General features: G+C 36.5%; 1 protein-coding gene across 1 annotated transcript in view; it reads left to right on the top strand.

Annotated features, from left to right (window-relative positions):
- Nucleotides 1–21486, top strand: part of Arhgap15 (Rho GTPase activating protein 15) — a 644233-nt gene that overhangs the window by 511386 nt on the left and 111361 nt on the right. Inside the window, exon 12 of the mRNA XM_070023631.1 lies at nucleotides 3910–4044. Within this exon, the coding sequence (XP_069879732.1) occupies nucleotides 3910–4044 (135 nt within the window). The remainder of the gene's footprint in view (nucleotides 1–3909; nucleotides 4045–21486) is intronic.

Genomic DNA, 21486 nt, shown 5'->3' with positions numbered 1-21486 from the left:
ACATTGTTTTTATAATATACAGACTTTCCTTGGAAATAAAAGATGAAACACAAAAAAAAATGAGAGAAAACTTTTAAGTTAAAATAGGTCATATTTTCATCTAACAGGGAAAAAAGAAAACAATATGTATATGTATAATTTTTTGGATCTTTGCCCAGTTAAGGTGAACTTTATAAACCATTATTTATTGAGCAATTGTACAGACCCCAACAGATCCTATTTCAGTGGTTCTCAAACAGGAGCAATTTTACAGTTCCAGAAGATATTTGGAAGTATTGAGTTATTTTGTATCATCATCAATGGGAAATGCCTCTGGCATCTAGTGGGTTGGACCAGTTGTGTTACTATAGTGTCCTTGAATGTACAAGACATCCCCCATTAATAACTATCCATCATAAAATGCCAATAATGTGTCATTAGTGTTATCTTAGAAAGGGAAAAGTATAAGATATCATCACTGCTAATAATCTTGTTCATCAATGCTTGTTGGCCAGGTATGGTGGTATGAGCCAATAATTCCAGCCATTCAGAACAATCTGAGGTTGACATTGGGGGAAACAAAACCTGCAAAAGAGTATCCAGAAAAATAACAAACAAACAAAACAACAAAAACCCTAAAGCAAACTAAGGGCTAGCAGCATGGTTTAGTTGTATTGTGTCTACCTAGTAAGTGCAAGGCCTTGAGTTCAAACACCAATGCTGCAAAAAAATAGTGTTTATTAAATAATGCAAAAGTATTTGTAATGATGCCCATTAACATTGGGACAATGTTGTGATTAGTTCCTCTTTAGGAATGACTAGCTTTACACAAAGGTGTGTACATATTATTTAAATATAATTACATATTATTTAATTACATATTACATATGTAATTTAAATATAATTACAAATTATTTACATATAATTATGTGTTTAAATAAACCTCATTGGTCTTAAAAATGCCTTTGTATCTTCCAGGTTACCAGGGATATTAATTCTAGTTATTTAAATGTTAATACAAAAATAAACTATCCTATTCAAAAAATAATAATTCCAACCCCTATGCTATTGTTTATTTGAGTTACGTCTTGTAGGTTAAAACTATTTTTTTCATTTCTCTTTTTTTTTCAGTCTTGGGGCTTAAACTCTGGGCCTGGGCACTGTCCCTGAGCTCTTCAGCCCAAGGCTAGTTAGTGCTCTTTCACTTTGAGCAACAGTGCCACTTCTGGTTTTCTAGTAGTTAATAGGAGATAGGAGTTTCACCAACTTTCCTGCTAGGTTTGGCTTTGAACCACGATCCTCAGATCTCAGCCTCCTGACTATCTGTGATTACAGACATGAGCCACCAGTGCCTGGTACTTTTTCTTTAAATGTTGACTTCATATGTATCTATTGAGGGAATGCTGGCTTAAGTGACATGAGTACATATTGGTAATTCAATATATAACACATTAAGTGGATATGATGAAATGGTATTTACTAATTGGTAAACTTTCTTTTGTATACATTGAAATATTCCATTTTCACACACTGGAATTAACTAGTGATATACGTGGAAATGACTAATATTAATGACATTTTCCTCTGACTAAGCGGTTAACAATTGTGTTGTTGAATTCTCTTCTCTTTTTCCACCCATGATCATTTTCCTTCAGCTATTTCTAACCTATGTATCAAAATAGGATTCATGTTGGACTTTTCTGATCAATTTTTTTGGTAGTAATACGTGTGTGTGTGTGTGTGTGTGTGTGTGTGTGTGTGTGTGTGTGTGTTATATGTGTGCAATTGAATGTATATGTGTGTTTAGGTTTCCACTTAAAGTTCAGTGCCAAAGCTACAGTACTTATACATTTTCTAAATGTGTTTTAAGCAATAAGTTGTACAACATTTTTAGAACATGTGTTAAGCTATTTCTCTAAGAATGAAGCTCTTAACAAAACATAAGCACTCTGCATGAGATCTTAGCAGCAAAGTGCTTAAAAGATAAAGTAAGAATTGGTACCATGGGAAGAACACCAGCTGTAGAGCGCACAGGTCCATTATGAGAAGTATGGTAGTGGGTAGGGAGAAAATGATTTAATCAGGAGTAAAACCAATTTTATTATAAGGGCACGCAGGGGGTGTGGCACCATAGTGAGAGGGACATTTCAAAATATCTGACAGATTTCAACAATGTGAAACCCTGTTCTTTAAAGTGACAGTAAACCCCATCAGGTCTCCCTTTTTGATGCTATTGTTAACAGTTGACTGTTTAAAGCTGGCCTGCTAAGATGCTGTCGGCCTATTTCAATAGTGGGTAGCCAAATAAAAGACTAATTGTTGAAATACAATCAATCAAAAATGATTGCAGGGCAGAAAGAAGGTCTCTTCTGCTGATTTTGTTGTGGATCATATTATTGTGTTATGATTGAGATAGGAATGAGGATTGAAAGAAGAAAATAGCCCATCTGAAATAAACAAATCCACTTCATTTCCTCCCCCACCTTTTTTGTTTTTTCAAAACATGCTACTGAGAAGGAACATCACTTATCAGCCTCGGAAATAATAGTCCATTAGGAAAAAAAAAAAGGTTTGATAGTGACTTGGGCTAATATTTTTTAAAGGATATGAATACGATTAGCAAAACAGCTCATGCAGAGAATCCCTACAGTGATAGTTCTCAGCTTTTCTTACATTTTTGGTGCAAAATGATCCTAGGCATTCATAAAACTAACACTAAGAGGGCATGTGGTTGTTATCTTAAGACATCAGTAACAAAACAAAATTCCACTTGACCAAATAACCTGTTAAATACTTGTCAGACTTCTCTGCTTTTTGATTCACTCACAGACCATCTCAAATGATTAGCTTTTATTTTCCTTAAGCCCAGAATCCAAAATCTTTTCCAAGTTGCAGGTTGAAAAACACAAATCCTTAGGATCCTTAGGATCAATACCAATGCGTTTTTGTCATGTTTCCTGCTAATTGCCTGGAAAGATGTCACTTTCAGATACAAATGCCTCCATTTCTTGTGTGAGAAAGATTTCAGACTTCCATATTAAGGGTGAAAAGGTAGATGATAATTGCCTAGCAGCCCTTATTTCTATTAAGATTTTCTTTTTTGGCAAATACTGTCTTTAGTATTTCTACGTTTCAGTTCAGTCAGAATTCCCAAGCTAACATTTCTGGTTTGTAAAGAGTTGGTTAGCATTTGTGGGTTTGTCCTCAGTGAGCTATCATTTTTTGACAGCTTTGCATAGCCTACTGTAGACCAACAGGGGTCTGTCTAATATTGTTTCTGGGCACATTTTCCTAACTGAGATGAAACTAAAAAACAAAAACAAAAAAATAAATTTTTGAGGCAGTAAGAAGGAATTAATATCCTTTCTTGCTCGGTATTCTATTCCTTGCTGACTCTATATTCAGGGGAAAAAAAGGAAAAGGAAAAAAAGTGTTACCCATTATTCCCTTGTACATAGCAAGGCTAACTCATGTAAAGCAATAACTCATTTTCTATTACCATGTTTAGCATATGTCTCCTGTTGGCTCAGCAAGGCCTTTAGGCCGGTCCCTTGAGCCGACCATCATTGGCAAATCTTAGCCCCTCGGCCTCAAAACCAAATAGCTTTGAATCATGTTGAGCCGTGATGCTAATTTTCATACTGATGCATTATGGGAATAAACGTATCTGACATACTGTGTCAATGGCACTGTCTCTTTGTGTCTCTTGTTTTGTGTTAGCTGCATTCCTACAGATGGTATTCCATTGAAAATGTTCCCTTCCTAAGGAAAAAGGAAAAAAAAAAAAAAGCCATGCACAGCACCAAACCTCTAGGTACAGAAGGCTGTTAACGGTTGCTGATGATAGTAGGCAAACATTAACATAATAATTAGTGTCTTGTAATTGTTTCATTAAAACCAGTTGTTCCATTTCTCCTCGTGTTTTCCCAGAAGAGAAGCTGAATTTGGACGACAGCCAATGGGAGGACATCCACGTTGTCACTGGAGCACTGAAGATGTTTTTCCGGGAGCTGCCTGAGCCACTCTTCCCTTACAGTTTCTTTGAGCTGTTTGTGGAGGCGATCAGTAAGTACCTCACAAAAGGAGCTGCTGGCGCATTAAGGCTGGCACTATGAAATTATTAAGTAGATAATAAGAATGATAATAATAATCACAGAGAACAATGTTCCGAATGTTTCATTATCTGTCTTTTTTTAAATGGCCTGTTTTGTATCTGGCCCTGTAATATTACCTGAGGGGTTTTTTTTTTTTTTTGGTTTTGTTTGAAGGAATTATTTAGAAAGAATGGAGATAAAGCCCTATTAAAAGTTACCAAATTCTCAAGAGAAAGTAGCTTCTCATGGAATCTTTAAAGGGTTACCTTTTGAACCACTTAGTCCCTGACTCCATTCTTTCAGAATGAGGACAAAGAGATCTTAAGAAGGAAAAGTAAGAATCTGAAATAGTGTGATTTAGGAAGTATGTGATAAATCATCAAGTGAAGCATTGTGTTCTGTTGGCTCATTCATTCTTCACTCATCAACACTAGAAAATATCTATCATTTACCAAGGATGACTATAAATATCAGATTAAGTGATGGCAAGTTTCTTCTAATGGGTAACTTAATGAAGGGTAAGTAAGTTATGTCACTAACTATCCAACTATCCAACACTATGAAGCTTCCTTTCTCTTTCTTTTCCTTTCATTTTCCTAATGATAAAATAGATACATAGTTGGGTACAAGGAAAGGAATCAGTGGATGAATGAATGAGTGAAAACTTTTTCCATGTACAGGAAAAAAAAATGATATTTTTGAGGTAGTAAGAAGAAGTTAATTTTCTTGCTTGCTTGGTATCCTTCTACTAGGAAGGATCCCTGGAAAAGCAACTACAAGGATGCCTCTAATCTTAACATTTTAGGGTACATTTATTATAATTGTGACAGCTTGGAAAAAAAGTTTCCTGGCAAGCAAGGTGATAAAAGGAGGAACGACAAAGAAAGTAGAAAAAAACAAAAGGTAAAACTAAAAAGCCTATTGGCCTGGAGCTCAATTAAAGTCCGAAGGAGAAAAATCTCCATGAACATAATCTCTATATAGGCGTTGGATCTTCCATGGCTGTATGTAGGGTGCTCATTAGTGTGTCAGGAATTTGGGGGAGCCCAATTTGAAGAGCAGCCCTCAATATGCTCTTTGATTATATTTTTCATTTACAAGGAAGCAAAAGTTTTTACTTTCCAGGATCTCTTAAAGTCATTTAAAAATAATGGTAACAGAAATTCAGTCTCCTTTGGGATTCTCTGTATGGTGCCTTGAAGCCATCCTCCCCAAGGCAATAAAAAACAAGTATAATTTCACCCATAGATTCATATATTTCTAGGGATCATATGATATTACCTTGAAGAAGGTTGGGCCTTAGCATTAAGATTTTGGATTCTTAGAAATATCAGAGAAATACAGGTGAGATACTTGGATGGAGCATTGAACACTAATAGTGTCTGCTACTGCTACAATTAGCAAGGGGAGAGTTTTCCATTGAGATTTCTCATCATTTTGCTCTTGCTGAAACTGCAGCTATTTCATATTTTATATGAGAATACTTATCCATCCTGCTAAAGTGAAGTGAGAAAATACAGATACATTGGAAGCAAAAAGAAAGGAGGAATGAATAAACAAGAATGCTTTTCCATCAGCTTATTCTGATATTGAGTCTTGGCCAAATGCAGGCTTCACAGACAACTCACATGGTAGGAGAGAATTCTGGTAGGAAAAAGTCTGTGAGAAAATAAGAGGTATAGATGATAACAGTTTTTCTCCAGGTGAGTTGTATTAGGAAAGTAATATGAAACAGAAGAAATGAGAGTTTTCCCTTCATTCTTGTGTTAATGTTATCATTGCACATTCCAAAAAGAATGAACAGAAGGTATTTTGTTTTAAAAATAGTTTTTTGGACCAAAAACAAACATTAATATCTGTGATTGCCATAGTAATCTCATCTGATAAGACTCAATGAAGTAACAAAATCACTCAATTTTGTTTTATATTTCATAATCAAAGTACTGAAGTTATTGATCTGAAATTCTATATTTGAGGGTCAATACAACTTTATCACATACAGATTATTCCATAGGATCTTAACCACTGATGACAAAGATTTAATTCTCTGTTCAAGACAAGGAATATCAGGGGTATTTTTTGATTGTGTCTTACAGAAATTCATGTGTTGAGATCTAATATCCAAGGTGATAGTATTGGGAAGAGGGGTGTCTTTGGTAGGCATTTGGTACATGAGCCAGAGCATTCTTAATGAAATCAGTGACTTTATGAATGAGGCCTAAGAGAAATCTTCTCTCCATGTGAGGACACAGCTAAAAGTCATCAGTATCAAAGGTAGAAATCATGCTAGAGCACTAGATACAAGTTAAGCTAAAAAAAAATACCTCTCTCAAAATTGTAAGTACATGTATAACCAGGCCCAAAGGAAGCCTGGACTGCATTGTATATCATAATAAATCTTACAGAATCTATGCAGGAAGAAGTTAATCAAATCCACTCATGAGGTTTTGGCTTTATAGGATAAGGGATACAATAGTTAAGTAAATTCACAGGGACAAAAACATGTTTTCTAGATAGATAACTGTTTTGCCCTCAATGTTGTACACTATTGGAGGGCTTGCCGTAACCAACTGGATTTCACAAGTGCTCTCATCAGCCTATGGCACAGTAGAGTATGTCAGGTAGAGATGTTCACATCCCTACAGAAAAAGTCCAGTCAGTTTCTTAGTTTATCTTTCTTATCTTTGCCACTCTGTCTGCCTTGGGTGGCTGTTCTAAGAGAAACTCCACATCTTTCATGGCTTCATTTTGGATAGGTCAGTCCACTCTGGTTCCATCTGGTGCTACATTTCCTCCTTTCTTCACCCTTCCATCTTGGAGGAGCCAGAGTCTATCTCAAGTGGCTGAGTCCTTAGTCTGTTCACCCTGAGCTTCTTCATCTGGATAATAAGTCCTGTACATTAAATTACTTATCTGTGTAAACACTTAGGTTTCTGTTGTTTGGTGTGTTGTAAACAAAACCTCATGCCTAACAATGCCACATTCATTGTATCATGACATGATTTCCCTTTTCCCTCTCACTACCTATGAGTCAGTTGCGAAGTCTTAACACTTTTTATTTAGTACCTAGTTGAGAGATGAGTTACATTTTCATAGCAAAGTCAAAAGGTAAATTGATGAAATGGTGTTTTATATCCAACTAGAATTCCTTGTATCTGAGAAAGATATGTTATTTCAAGTACAAGCAATTAATGACCAACGTGCTATTTACATTGCTTTTAATTCTCATTATATGTTAGAAAGTTATTGTACACTCCAAGAAAATTGAACAGAAGGCATTTACTTTTTTAAAATAGTTTTTTGGATCAAATACAAACATTAATATCATAAAAACCTGCAATTGCCATAGTGATCCCCTGTCTGATAAGACTCTTGGAAGTAAAAGAAAAAAATCACTCAATTTTGTTTTATATTTCATTATCAAAGGAATGAGGTTATTGATCTGAAATTCTATATTTGGGGTCAATGCAATTGGGTCACCTGTAGGTTATTTCATAGGAACTTAACCCACTGAGAACAAGGACTTAATTCTCTGGAAATGACTTGTACTGAAGGCCTTATTTGTACTGTAAATGTGAACTTGGTAGAAAAACACAGCTAGAGACATTTATGATACATTGTGCCATCTTATAACTAGAGGCCTGCATGGGGTCAAAGCATTTCTAGTAGAGCTAAATCCTGGGAAATGTGCTCAGCTTATCTCTATTCTCATTGCTTTTATTCTGATAACTTTACAGATCAAAAGGAGACAACAAGTAGTGTGTATTTTCTGTCTTAATATCTGCATCTTCCGTGAGTTCCTGGGAAAGAAAAAGAGAGGAGAAAAGCTCCTTGGCATTTCTCATCATGGTCTTTCAATCTCTGAACTAAAATTAGTTGGCACAGTTGAATTCATTTCTGGAAGTTCTAGGGGAAAACCCACCATATGCCCTTTCCAGATTATTCAGAGCATTTCTCTTCCTCCACCTTCCCAGCTACCCATGCTGGATCAGATTCTCACTTTATATCACTCCAACCCCTTTGATATTCAGGTCTCCCACTGCCATTCTTCCATCTCATCTTACATTCTTTCTTCACCCAGTACTGGGATTTCAACTCAGCCTCAAACTTATTTGGCTAGCTTGCTCAGCTGGCATGCCAACATTTAAACCACATCCCCAGACTAGAGTTTTACTAGTTATTTTGGAGATGGTTTTTACAGCGTTTTCTGTATGGATTGGCTTCAGACCATGACCCTTTAGATCTCAGACTCCTGAGTAGATAAGATTTCAGGCATAAGCCACAAACACCAGGCTTGTCTTCCACTTTATAGAATTCTTGTCATTAGACTGGACTTGCTTGGATAATCCAGGAAGATTTCTCCATGCCTGGATCCTTAACTCAGTCACAACCAGAATGACCCTTTATTCCTGCAAGTAACATGTTCACAGGCTCCGGTAATAAGATGATAGATGTGTTTTTGTTTTGTTTTGTTTTGTTTTTGTGCCTGGGACTTGAACTTAAGGCCTGGACTCTCCCTATGAGCTTTCTGCTCAAGGGCAATACTCTACCACTTCAGCCACAACTCCACTTCTAGCTTTTTAGGTGGTTAACTGGAGAGAATAGTCTCACAGACCTGGCTTCAAACCATCATTCTTAGATCTCATCCTCTGCTTTTGAGAGTCATTTTTCCACCTGCCACACCATGATTGCTGACAATAATTCACCCATTTTCATCTTCTTTCACTCAAAAATATCATTATTAGAGTTCACGTGTTAGTATAAAACTATGTACTGATCAGTAAATGAGAAGGAAGACCTCAAGTATTTAGCTACAGATTGTAATATCTATTACCTGTGAGGGACAGCACAGTGATCTTCCTTAAACCTGGATGAAACCTCACTTCCTGAAAAGCTCTGATCATTTTATTCACCTGACCTTCATCTCAACTCTTTTGTAATCACACTAGAGTGTGAAGAATCGTACATTTCCACAGTTGCCTTTCATGTGCAAATATAATGGGATATTTTCTCCACCTCTCAACAACATTTCATATATTTTCCTCCATGGAAATGGTATCAGTGCTGACTCTGATCAAAACAACATTATGGCACTGGACATGGAGATACAAGCCAGTATCCCAACACTGGAGAAGCTGGGATTTATATAAGTAGGAGGATCACCAGTTTGAGGCCAGCTTGAACTGTAGGGTGAGACTTTGTCTCAAAACAAACAAATAACAACAAACAAAAACACTATGGGTCCAATTTCACCCTTCTTCATATATTTATAGTTTCCTAAGTAAAATAAACATATATACATGTATAATGTCTATTACTGTGCATGTTTGTTATTTGTGCCCTATTTATTATACATATAAATGTGTACATATCTCTTTATGTATGAGCACGTGTGTGTATATATAAATTTAGAGACTCGGTAGGACTGACAAAGTGATATACCAATGATGTTTTATATCAATCTTCCATTTGAAGGCTGGAACATATATGCATCGAAGACAATATATTTTAGAGCCTAGTTTTTGTGAATGCTAAGGAGTTAATCAGTAAAACAAACCAACAACAAAAAATACATCTAAGTTGTTGACTGAGCCCTATTAAGAATTAGGCTATTAGAACCAAAGTTAGAATACAGTCTAAGTCTTTTACCAAACTACCTTTTCCACATTCCTATACTTTTTCTCTTTGGTTATCATAATGTTTTATCCTTAGAGTAAAATTTCAATGGGCAATTGAGGTGAAAAAACAGTCAAGTATATTTGAAAATATTTTCTTAACTTTATCGTGCCCTTTGGTCAAACTATTTCTGATGCATCATCAACTCCATGATGACATTCTTTGAGAAAAGAAACAGCTTGTAAGGGCACTTAACTTAAAACAGTTGCTAAACATAAAAGCATGATAGTGATAAATTACCTTAAAACCAGAAAATGAAAGGGCAGGGTTTAAAGGGTCACCATAAAGAAACCAATTATGTAAAAGCAATATAAGTATCCTCACTGGACACAGTGGTTCAAGTCTATAAACCTAGTTTTGGGGAGGAGAAAACTGGAGGATTTTAGTTTGAAGCTAGTTTGGGCAAAAAATTCCCTAGATTCTATCTCAACCAATATCTGGACATGATAGTATATGTTTGTCTTCCCAGTTGTAGGCGGGGGATTATAGGGATGATAATTCTGGCCATCCCAAGCATAAATACCAACACCAAAAGATATGGCTCAATTGATAGAGTGCTTGCTTAGATCCTGAGTGTAAATGCCAGTTCCCAAAAGAATACATCTATCTATCTATCTATCTATCTATCTATCTATCTATCTATCTATCTATCTATCTATCTATCTATCTATCGATAATCTATATATGTCTGTAAATTTTACAGAGGCTTTCTAAAGTTGCTACTTCAAGCTAATATTCCCACAGACTTGGACTTTTTGTTGTGATTCTTTCCGTGTGTGTGTGTGTGTGTGTGTGTGTGTGTGTGTGTGTGCGCATGTGTGTGTGTGTGTACTAAAACAGAAAATTTTATAGTGGATGCCTAGCTTGTCTCTTAATTCACTCTAATTATATTCACAATTAAATTGTAAAAAGAAGAGTAGACAAGAGCCAAATGGCTTGCACAGGTGTCTTTTTGAAGTAATGGTTTAGTGCTAGATAATAAACAACTGGGCCTCCTACTTAACTTGTCTTAATGAAAAGTCCTTAATAAGTAAAACTAGAAGGTGATGCAGAATAAAGTTGGGCTTTGACTCTGAAATTAATTGAGTGTGAGTCAGAGGGTCGATTAGAAAATGTGGTGCTTGTCTTTTTCGCTTTTTCTTAGACATTTTTTTAAACTTGTACTCCTTCTTTCCATATCAGTGAGAAGCCAGTTTTCAAAATTTTCAAAGCAATAAATGTTTTGAGCTGAGAGATTAACCAGGAAGCCCTCATGAGTCAGATTCCTGAGAATCCCTATCCCTAGTATGGGCATTCTTTTAAAAAATATAATAGATAGCAAAATGCAGTGTCTTTTCAGTGCTTCAGTAGCAAACAGTTATCTTGACCCAGTCCCGGAATGCTGGATTTAAGCCACTGGTTTTCATGTACTTATGTTCACACAAATTGCAATAATCACTGATGGACCTTCCAACTTGTCCTAAACTCTTGACTATGCCCACAGCTCCCAGAAAACAGTCTCTCCTACTTCAATACAGTAATCTTCTAACTACAAATTGAGGCAGATGAATGTAACTACCTTTATTTCATTTAGAGGAAAATCTAAACTACTCTCAAGTTCTTCATAGCACTACAGGATCTGATCACCCTTAAGTTTTCTACCTTCATCATAACTTCTCTGCATTGCCCATTACATCCCAACCCACTCAGCTCCTTGATATTTTTCCAAAATTCCAGGCCTGATGAGGGGCTTTGTCTGCCTCATTCCTCTGATGAAAAACACTTCTTCTTACTTCCATTCACCTGCCAATTTTTCACCAAGGTCTTTACTGTTATCAGCTAAGCTGTAGTTTCTACCTGCATTATACACCAATTCTTCTCAAATTGGAGGGGAAATAGTGTCTTCCCCATGGAGATTTTTCAAGTGCTAATCTTGTTACAGTACTATGTACAGAGTTTCAAGCACATAGGATATTAGCTATAATTCTTATGACAGAGTGCAGTCAGACTATTGTCTAAAGAGTATGGTTTCAAAGGACATTTTTGCCCATTCTCAGTCATCTTCCCTGTCCTCCAGTAAAGCTATTTCAAGTGATGCATGTAGCTGTCTTCTTTCTACTTCAATATTTTGCTTTTAGATTTCCAAACAGCATCAAACATGTTTAAGAGAATATTAGAAGATATTCTCTTGTTTCACAACCCAGTGAATTCCATTTTATTTCTTCATCTCATGATATTTCTATGTTCTGCAAGAGAACAACCCCACTACAAAGCTTATCATTTTACTAGAGGGCATACATCTTAATCATAACCTGGAGGCTATCCAGTGTGATGCTGCCTTGGTCCTGTGAAACATTATTGTGACATTCACAATAATGAAGAGACTTCTCCAAGTTGAGAAGTTAGCTGGCTTGGCTTGTGGAGATACAAGTTGACTGGTGATAGGTGAGAGGCTGCGAGTGTGGAAGGAAAGGCTGTGGACTAGCCAGTGAAAATGCTTGTACCATTGTAGACACTTCTCACAAAAACAAAAGTTCAAAGAGTTATCGACCAAAGCCTAATCAATAGACTTTACTTATAGACAAAAGACACAGGAACAGAAAAATATACATATGTTCATATACTCATTCACTAAACTCAAAATGTTTTACTTATCATATGAACACTCCATTTTCAATATGGTCAATTTTCTTTTAATGAATGAATTCTGTCAAGAGATTTCTAATATAACCCGGCCATGAGCTATTTTCAAACTGCCATGAAATGAGAACGGACCCTTTACCCCTATTTCTCTTGCTTACTTACACTCAGTCACATGATGGGATGGTTAGCCTTGATTGGAAGAAGAGAAACCAGCAGCCAAGAGCAGAAAGCAACCATGGTTTAAACTGTTTCTTCAAGCTGTTTCCTTCCAATGTTTGTCACAACAACACAAGTAACTAAGAACACACTCTCAAATTTGCTCAAGAGCTCTGCTTTGCACTAGTTCTCTGACTGTCAATAATTTTTTTCTTTGAATAGCTTCCAGGACTCTCATAAGCTCCCTGAAGAGTGGCATCTCTTCATTTGGCTCACCCCTTATTGCTTTGCAGAGTTAAACTCTAGATGCAATAACTACTGAGGTGCAAGGGGAAATTGGTTCAGGTTGTCTCAGTGGAATATCCTTGTTGAAATTGCTACATGGTTTAGAGAATGTGATTTTTTTTTCTGAATTATTGACTCAGACATTTTCTATTTATACTTCAAGGAAAAAAAACTGGACAATTTTTTGTGACAGAAATATGGAAAATAGCTACATTTCCCACATGTATCATAGAAAACAAGTAACAGAGCTGGTATGGAGGGAAATATAGTAATAGACTTGGAAAAAAGTAATATGATTGGAAAGATGGAGATAAACATCCTTTTAATGTTCGGTGGGTTTTTTTGGTATTTGTTTTTGTTTTTTGTTTTCTGGTTTTGTTTTGTTTTTGGGGGGGGTCTGATCATGGGGTCTGAACTCTGGGCCTGGGCGCTGTCCCTCAGCTCTTCAGCTCAAGGCTAGCACTCTACCACTTGAGCCCCAGCACCACTTCCGGCTTTTTTCTTATGTGGTGCTGAGGAATCGAACCCAGGGCCTCGAGCATGCAAGGCAAGTACTCTACCACTGAGCCACCTTCCCAGCCCCTTGTTTTTTGTTTTCTAATCCATGAAGTAGCTGGGTGCTGGTGGTCCATGCATATAATCCTAGCTACTCAGAAGTCTGAGATCTGAGAATTGCAGTTGAAAACCAGATTGGGCAGGAAAAATCTGTGAGATTCTTAATTTCAATTAACCACCGAAAGGCCAGAAATGGAGCTGTGCCTCCAAGTGTTAGAGTGCTAATGTTGCTCACAGACAAGACACACAGTGGCCAGGCCATGATCTGAAGCCCCAGGATGGCACAAACACACACACACACATATGGGCATATGCACACCCACACACAATCCATGGATTTTTAAAGTTATATTTGATAGAATGAGTTTTTTTCCTTCCATTGGCCTATGTGTATATATATTCCACTTAAATGTGCAGTTCCTCCCCTTCCTAACATTTCATTTCATACAACACATTCATTTTTTTCCCCCAGAAACTAGGATTCTGAAAGGTCAAATGCCTGAGGCCCTAAATCCATGATTACCTTCTAACCAGACAGTCAGCTGTTAGGCCCTTCCTCTTGTTCTTCTCACCTTGAGTGTCCAGTAAGTGAAAGGTTGACCCTTTCACATCTCCAGCCCATTCCTCTGCCAAGTAACAGATTGAAAGACATAATTAGTGCCATCTGTCCTGATATTTCAGGTGGATACTGTCTTACTAAGAGATGAAAGCAATAATCTTTCCAACTCATTTCTATGCCCATGACTCTAAACACAATAGTAAGATTGTTAGACACCGTGTAGATATTATTCTCTGAATTTCTCATTGCTACTTGGAAAAGAACCATTGTCTTATTGAAATATTCTTAGAGATGTTTCTCTGCTTTTGTGCTGTGTTATGAAACTTCTTTCAGAAAAATCAGAGAAAAATTAGATATATATATATATATATATATATGCACACACGCATATATATATAAAACGTGAGTGTGGGAGCAGTGGAATTCTGGTCTTTAACCTCAGGGATTGGGCACTGTTCCTGAGCTTTCTTGCTCAAGGCTAGTGTTCTACCACTTGAGCTATAGTTCCCACTTCAGGCTTTATTTGGTGGTTAGTTAGAAATAAGAGTCTTGTGGACTTTTCTGCCCAGGTTGGCTTCCAACCTGGATCCTCAGACCTCAGTCCCCTGAGTAGTGAGTATTATAGGCATGAACCACCAGTGCCTGGCTTTAAATTAGATAGTCTTAAGCAAATATTACATCAGGGTGTTGGGGGAAGCGTGAAAAACTTCCTCAGAAGCTATTGTATGTGTTGTTCAGGTCTGTGATTTTCAGAGCTTCTAAGAAATAGATCCCTGAATGAATATGAAGCATGTGAGCCAAACATAAAAGTCCACCAAGGGAAAAGATACATCAACTAGTGTGTAATGACCCTATTGGTCAATCATTTCTAAAGAATCAAGATTTTCAGACTCTTCAAGTCATACTCCTCAAATGTGTCCTTCTACCATTGGAAATTGTCTTAGTTGAAAATGTCATTAGATTATGGCTTAAACAACAGAAATTTCTTCCCACAGTCCTGTAAGTTAGAACTTCAAGATCAGAACACCAGCATTGTCAAATTCTGGTAAGGGCCTTATCCTGGTTTGCTCTTGAAATAATTTTGAATTAATTACTTCTCGAAGGACCCACCTCTAAACATTATTATATTTGAGGCTTCAACATATGAATTTAGGAGAACACAAACATTCAGTTCTTGGTAGAAAGCATTCTTCAGTGGTATGCTTTAGGTGTGAAACTTTATCACTAAAAGATGGCTTCTCTTTTATTCTGGCAATTTCATCTCATTACTGAAATGCAAGACTTAATTAGCTCTTTATTAATACTGTTTAATTCTATTCTTGGGGTCTGAAATTGAATTTACAATCCCAGGTGTCACTTTTTACTCACTTCTCTCTCCTATTGTTTATGCATTTTTAAACTTGCATACAGAAATGTGCAGGCAAAGCTATAACATTCTTCTTTAAAGCCCAGCCTGCCAAGAGCATGACACCAACAGAAGAGTTTTGCCTTAAGATTTGCATATTCAGAAAAAAAGATCTCACTGGAGTCTCAGAACACCTAGAACTAGAGCTAAAACCAAAGTTTTTAATATAACTATTTTAGTCTTATTATTCAAGCATTATGACAATGACAGGCTGTAATAGTATGTCTTCCATGCTCTATTCAAGTACATTTCAAGAACATGCTTGTATGGGAAAATGGAGCAGTGATAGATATCAATTCATAACACGTTGAGAGGAATTTCAAATACAATGCCAGTAAAAAAAAAAATGCAGAAAACAGACACTCCAATTTTATAAATCAAAGTCCTCTACACATCTGAGCTACTTTTAGAAACTCTCTAAATCATATGTGTAAACCTACTTCACCTTATTGTACCTCATTTTATGGTATCTTGTAGATATTATGTTTTCTGCAAATGGAAGTTTGTGGCAACTCAGTGAGATGAAAATCTACTGACTCAATTTGTGTCTCTGCATCGTATTTTGGTAATTTTTTGTTAAGTTGGTAATTACTGTATCAGTTATGGTGACCTGTGATCAGTGATCTCTGATGCTATTATTCTGATCATTTGGGGATACCATTAACTGCCCCTATATAACATGGCAAACTTAATCAAAGTACCTGTGTTATGGCTACTACAGTGAGCAACCCTTCCCTATCTTGCTCCCTCATCCCAAATCTGTCCATTTCTTGAAGTCCACCAATACTGAAATTAGGTCAATTAATAACTATTTAAGCATTCACATAAGACTCTGAAGTCTCACATTTGAACAACTAGATATGATTAAGCCTGTTGAGGAGGACATGTTGCAGAGTCACCAGGCTGAAAACTAGGCCCCTTGTGCCAGTGAGAAAAGTTGTGAATGTGAAGGAAAAGTTCCTGAAGGAAATTAAAAAGGCTACTCCATTGAATACAAAAAAGCTAACAATGTAAAATAACCTTTTCACTAATGTGGAGAAAGTTTTATTGGTCGGTATAAAAGATAAATCAGCCACAACATTCTCTTAAGCCAAACCTACTGTAAGACCTCACGCCTCTTCACTTCTGTGAGGACTAAGAAAGATGAGGAAACTTTAGAAGAAAAGTTTAAAATTGGGTGCCATTGACTCATTTGTTTAACAGTAATGCCATCTCTTTAACATGAAAGTTCAAGGTGAAGCAGTTGAGTACTGATGTCAAAGTTGTAGCAAGTTACCCAGATCTAGGAATCGATATGCCTATCTAAAGAACAGATTAGATTTTCAACGTAGATGAAACAGAATAATATTGGAAGAAGATTCCATCTAAGACTTTTATAGCTAAAGAAGGGATGTCAATGCCCAGCTTCAATGATCAAGCTAACTCTCTCACTAGGGATTAATGCAGCTGGTGATTTTTCAATTGACGCCAATGCTCATTTATCTTTCGGAACATTTTGGGACTCTTAAGCTTTAGGCGTGTAGTATGATGGTGTTCTATAAATAAATAAAAAGTCCTGGATTCTAACAGTCTACAGAATATTTTCAGTTCACTATTGAGACCGACTCCTCAAAAAATATTCCTTTAAAACATTACTGCCCAATGATACTGCTCCAAGAACTCTAATGGAGATGTACAAGGAGATTTGTACTGTTTTCCTGCCTGATAACACAACATCCATTCTGCAGCCCATGAGATGAAGAAATAATTTTGACTTATTTAAAAAATATAATTTGAAAGGCAATAGCTGGCATAGTTACTGATTACTATGATGGACCTGGGTGACGTAAATTGAAAAGCATCTGGACAGAATCTGTGATTCTAAATTCCATGAAGAATATTTGTGATTCATGAGAGATAGTCAAAATGTTAGAATCAACTGGAGTTTAGAAGAGAAGAACTCCAGACTTTATGGAAGTCTGTGAGGACTTCAAAACATCAGTAGAAGTAAGCTTAGAAGCAATGAAAACAGCAAGGGAACTGGGATTGGCCATGCAGCCCAAGAGGATGTGACTGAATCGCTTCAAGTTCATGACTTAACTTTAAAGGATAAGGAAGGTGGTTTCTTGGGATGGAGTCTTCCAGTGAAGATACAGTGAACATTGTTGGGATGACAAGTAAGGATTTCAAATGGTATATGAACTTATCTGACAGATACTGAGAAAGCAGATCTAATATTGAAAGAAGTTTGTTTTACCTTGAGTAAAATGCTAACAAACAGAATCACATGTCACAGAGGATTTTTTTTTCATAAAAGGAGTGTCAATTCATACTGGCAAACTTTTTTGTTCCCTTATTTTACTTTTTTTTTTTGTCGGTCATGGGGCTTGAACTCTGGGTCTGGGCGCTGTCCCTGTGCAATTCAGCTCAAGGTGAATGTTCTACCGCTTGAGCCACAGCGCCACTTCCGGTTTTCTAGTGGTTTATTGGAGATAAAAGTCTCACGGATGTTCCTGCCCATGCGGGCTTTGAACCACGATCTTCAGATCTCAGCCTCCTGAATAGCTAGGATTCCAGGCGTGAATCACCGGCGCCCGGCCCCTTATTTTATAAAACTTCTCAGCCAGTAGCTATCCACAGTGATGCAAAACGACCATGACTGACAGAAGGCTCTAATGTTTCTTAGCATTTTTTAGCCATTTTTTGTGCGGGTTCTGGGGCTTGAACGGCAGCGCATAGACCTGCCCCAGAGCTTTTTGGCTCAAGGCTTAGTAGCACTCTACCACTGAGCCGCAGCTCTACTTTTCACTTTTTAGTGATTACTTGAAGGTAAGAGTCTCATGACTTTCCTGCCTCACCTGGCTGTGACCACAATTCTCAGACCTCAGTCTCCTGAGTAGATAGGATTCCAAGCGTGAGCCATGGCAGCCAGCCATAGGTACTTTTAATTAAGGTATATACATTGTTTATTCAGATATATTCCTACTGTACTTAATACATCTATTATACAAACTTGATTTTATTTTATTTATTTTATTTTTTTTATTAAATAAAACCAAAGATGGTTTTATTTGCTTCTGGAGCTATACTTCAGTATCTCCATGGTATGCCTACAATTTAAACTTATGAATGGATGATAATATGAGTAAATATTTTTACTGTGTATAGTTGCAACTGTACTTTATAGTATATGTACTATATTTTTACTTGCATATAGCTAAATGCTGTACAAACATTTTGCCAACAAAAATTTAATTTTCTTATGGTACTGAGGATTGAATTAAGAGCCTCAAAGCTAAACGGGAACTCTAACACTTGAGTCACACTTCTAACCCCCTTATATGTTGGTTATTTTCAAGAAGAATCTCAACTTATTTTGTGCTTTCCAAAGTTTTTCAGGATGACAGGTATATGTGACACTTCAAAGGATAAAAAGGGCATAACATGGTACCAACCATAATTAAGTTGAGTCTTTGAACGTCTTTTTGCTTATTGGGATGACCTCAAAACTCAGGCCCTCTGAAACAATTAGAAATATAAGCTTTAGCCACTGCACTCCCCAGCTACATTAATTTTACTAACACCTCTATGCAGGAAATATTATTATTCCCACTATTTCCATTTGGGAAATGGAGACAAAATTATTGGACTACACATTTATTGGGAAGCTGCTCTGCTGGGATTTGAACTTAGAACTTGAATATTTCAAAAAGGTTACTCCTAACCATGAATTTGTTCTTGATATAATAATTGTCTTATAAATATGGTAGTAGATTCAGGCATGGTTTAACTTAGTATTATTAAGAAAAATAAAGAAAAGAATCCACATAGAACATGGATATATATATATATATATATATATATATATATATATATATATATATATACTTGACCTATTTCTTTAAGAAAGACTATGTCTTTAGCTAGCAAGGTAACTAAAAAGCTCACAAACTGGGAGAAGATCTTCACTAGCTTATACAATAGACAAGGACCTTATATCAAAAATATACATAGAGCTAAAAAATAATAACTGCCCCCCAACAAAAAATCCTCAAAGAATACCACTCCATTAATAAGTGGCCTAAAGAATTAAAAAGAGACTTCTCAGGAAAGGAAATAAGAATAGCCAATGAAGAAATGTACAACATCTCTGGCCATAAAAGAAATGCAATTCAAAACCACATTGAGATTCCACTTCACCACAGTTGGAATGGCCAATATATATAATAGTAGTAGTAGATGCTGGCGGGTATGTGGCCAAAAGGAAACAAACTCATTTAACCATTCTGGAAAGCAGTATGGAGGTTCCTCAAAGGACTAAACATAGTTCCCTATGATCCAGCCATCCCATTCCTGGGCATTTTCCCAAATGATCACAAGCAAGGCCACACTAAAGCTACCACCACAACTATGTTCATTGCTGCATTATATACTGTAGCTAAGATATGGAACCAATCCAGGTGCCCCTCAATAGATGAAAGTGTCAAGAAAATCTGGTATATATACATAATGGACTTCTGTGCTTTCATCAAGAAGAATGACATCACCCCATTTGTTAAGAAATGGAAACACTTGGAAAAATTATATTAAGTGAAGTAAGCCAGACCCAAAGAAACATAGGCTCATTGGTTTCCCTCATTTGTAATAGTTAGTATATGTCTAGTATATGTCCTAGAAGGAGATCACAATAACTCAATAGCTATGTACATATGAACATATAAAAATGATGCAAATTGAAATAAACTCCAGGATATGGAAACAAGAACTTTTGTTGTTGTTGTTGTTGTGATTGTTATTGACCTTGTTGTCATCACTGTACTTTATCAAATTTTTTCTTTTTATTTCTTTTTTTCTTTTTTTAAAAAATATTTTTATTGTGAAAATACTGTACAGAGGGGTTACAATTACATGGGCAAGATAATGAGTACATTTCTTATCAAGCATTGTAGCCTCCTCCTTTTTTTACCCTTCCCATCCTTTCCCAGCCTCCCCCCTTCCCCGCTCCCCCACTCAATCCTTTCCTCCCCCCCACCAAAGTTGTAAAGTTCGTTTTCAACATGACAACTTGTACTTCTCATTATTGCAACGGGTCCACCTGTATCCTTATTTAAACGACTTGTTTTTCCCTTCCCCTCCACAAATTATACTGACAAGTGAAGTAAGCCAAGCCCAAAGAAAATTAGGTCCCATGGTTTCCCTTATTTGCAATATCTAGTATATGTATGAGTCAAGCAGAAAGGGTCAGATAAGGTGATGTTAGGAAAATGAACCCTAAGATATGTATTTAAATGTTTTTTTTCTTTCATGCATTTGTTTCTAACGCATTTATAAGATTATTTCTTTGTTGGTTTGTATGTCCCTCCCCCACAGTATAACCCCTGCTTTCACTGTATTTAATGTCGGTATTTTTTTCTTTTTCATTTTGGCTTATCCCCAGCAGTCACTGGTTTTGATTGTGGTACCCTGTGTCTTGTATATATCTTTATCTGACTTAGAGAAGGGAAAGGGAATAACAAAATGGTGAAACAAGGACAGAGGGTACACCAGTGCCACAGTGATACTCACAAGACACTAAGTTGGAAATGCCTACAACTTGGAGTGGGGAGCTGGGGGAGAAAGATGTGGGAGAAAAATGAAGGAGGAGGTAACAATGTTCGACAAGAAATGTACCCATTACCTTACTTATGTAACTGTAACCCCTCTGTATAGCACCTTTATAACAAAATAAAATTAAGTTAAAAAAAGACTATGTCTTGACTATCCAAATTAAGATAAATGCAGCAATTTTTTTATTGCTTTGTGCATTCAAGGCAACATTACAGGTTCTCATGCCTGTGCTTAGGTCACAGGAGTTATTAAAATTATTTTTAAAATAAGTACTAGTGACATCTAAATGCACCTACCAGATGGAAAAGATTAGAGAGTTTTTAAATGTATTTGTAAGGAACATTTAATTTGCTAAGCACCTGTGACCAATGCCTGTAATCCTAGCTACCCAAGAAGCTGGGATTTGGGGATCAAGGTTTGAAACCATCCCAGGAAGTTAAGTTTATGAAACCCTTATCTCCAATTAACCACCAAAATGCTGAAAGTGGAGCTGCTCCTATTTTAAATGTTTATAAGGTGCTATATCATTATTATAATTCTTAGCAAGTGAGTAAGGAAATAACAATGAA

The sequence above is a fragment of the Dipodomys merriami genome, unplaced genomic scaffold (genome assembly GCF_024711535.1).
Source record: "Dipodomys merriami isolate MVZ:Mamm:240054 unplaced genomic scaffold, mDipMer1.0.p SCAF_1, whole genome shotgun sequence".
In the NCBI taxonomy this organism is placed as follows: Eukaryota; Metazoa; Chordata; class Mammalia; order Rodentia; family Heteromyidae; genus Dipodomys; species Dipodomys merriami.
Note: the sequence above shows the minus strand (reverse complement) of the source record. Positions and strands in the feature narration are given on the sequence as shown.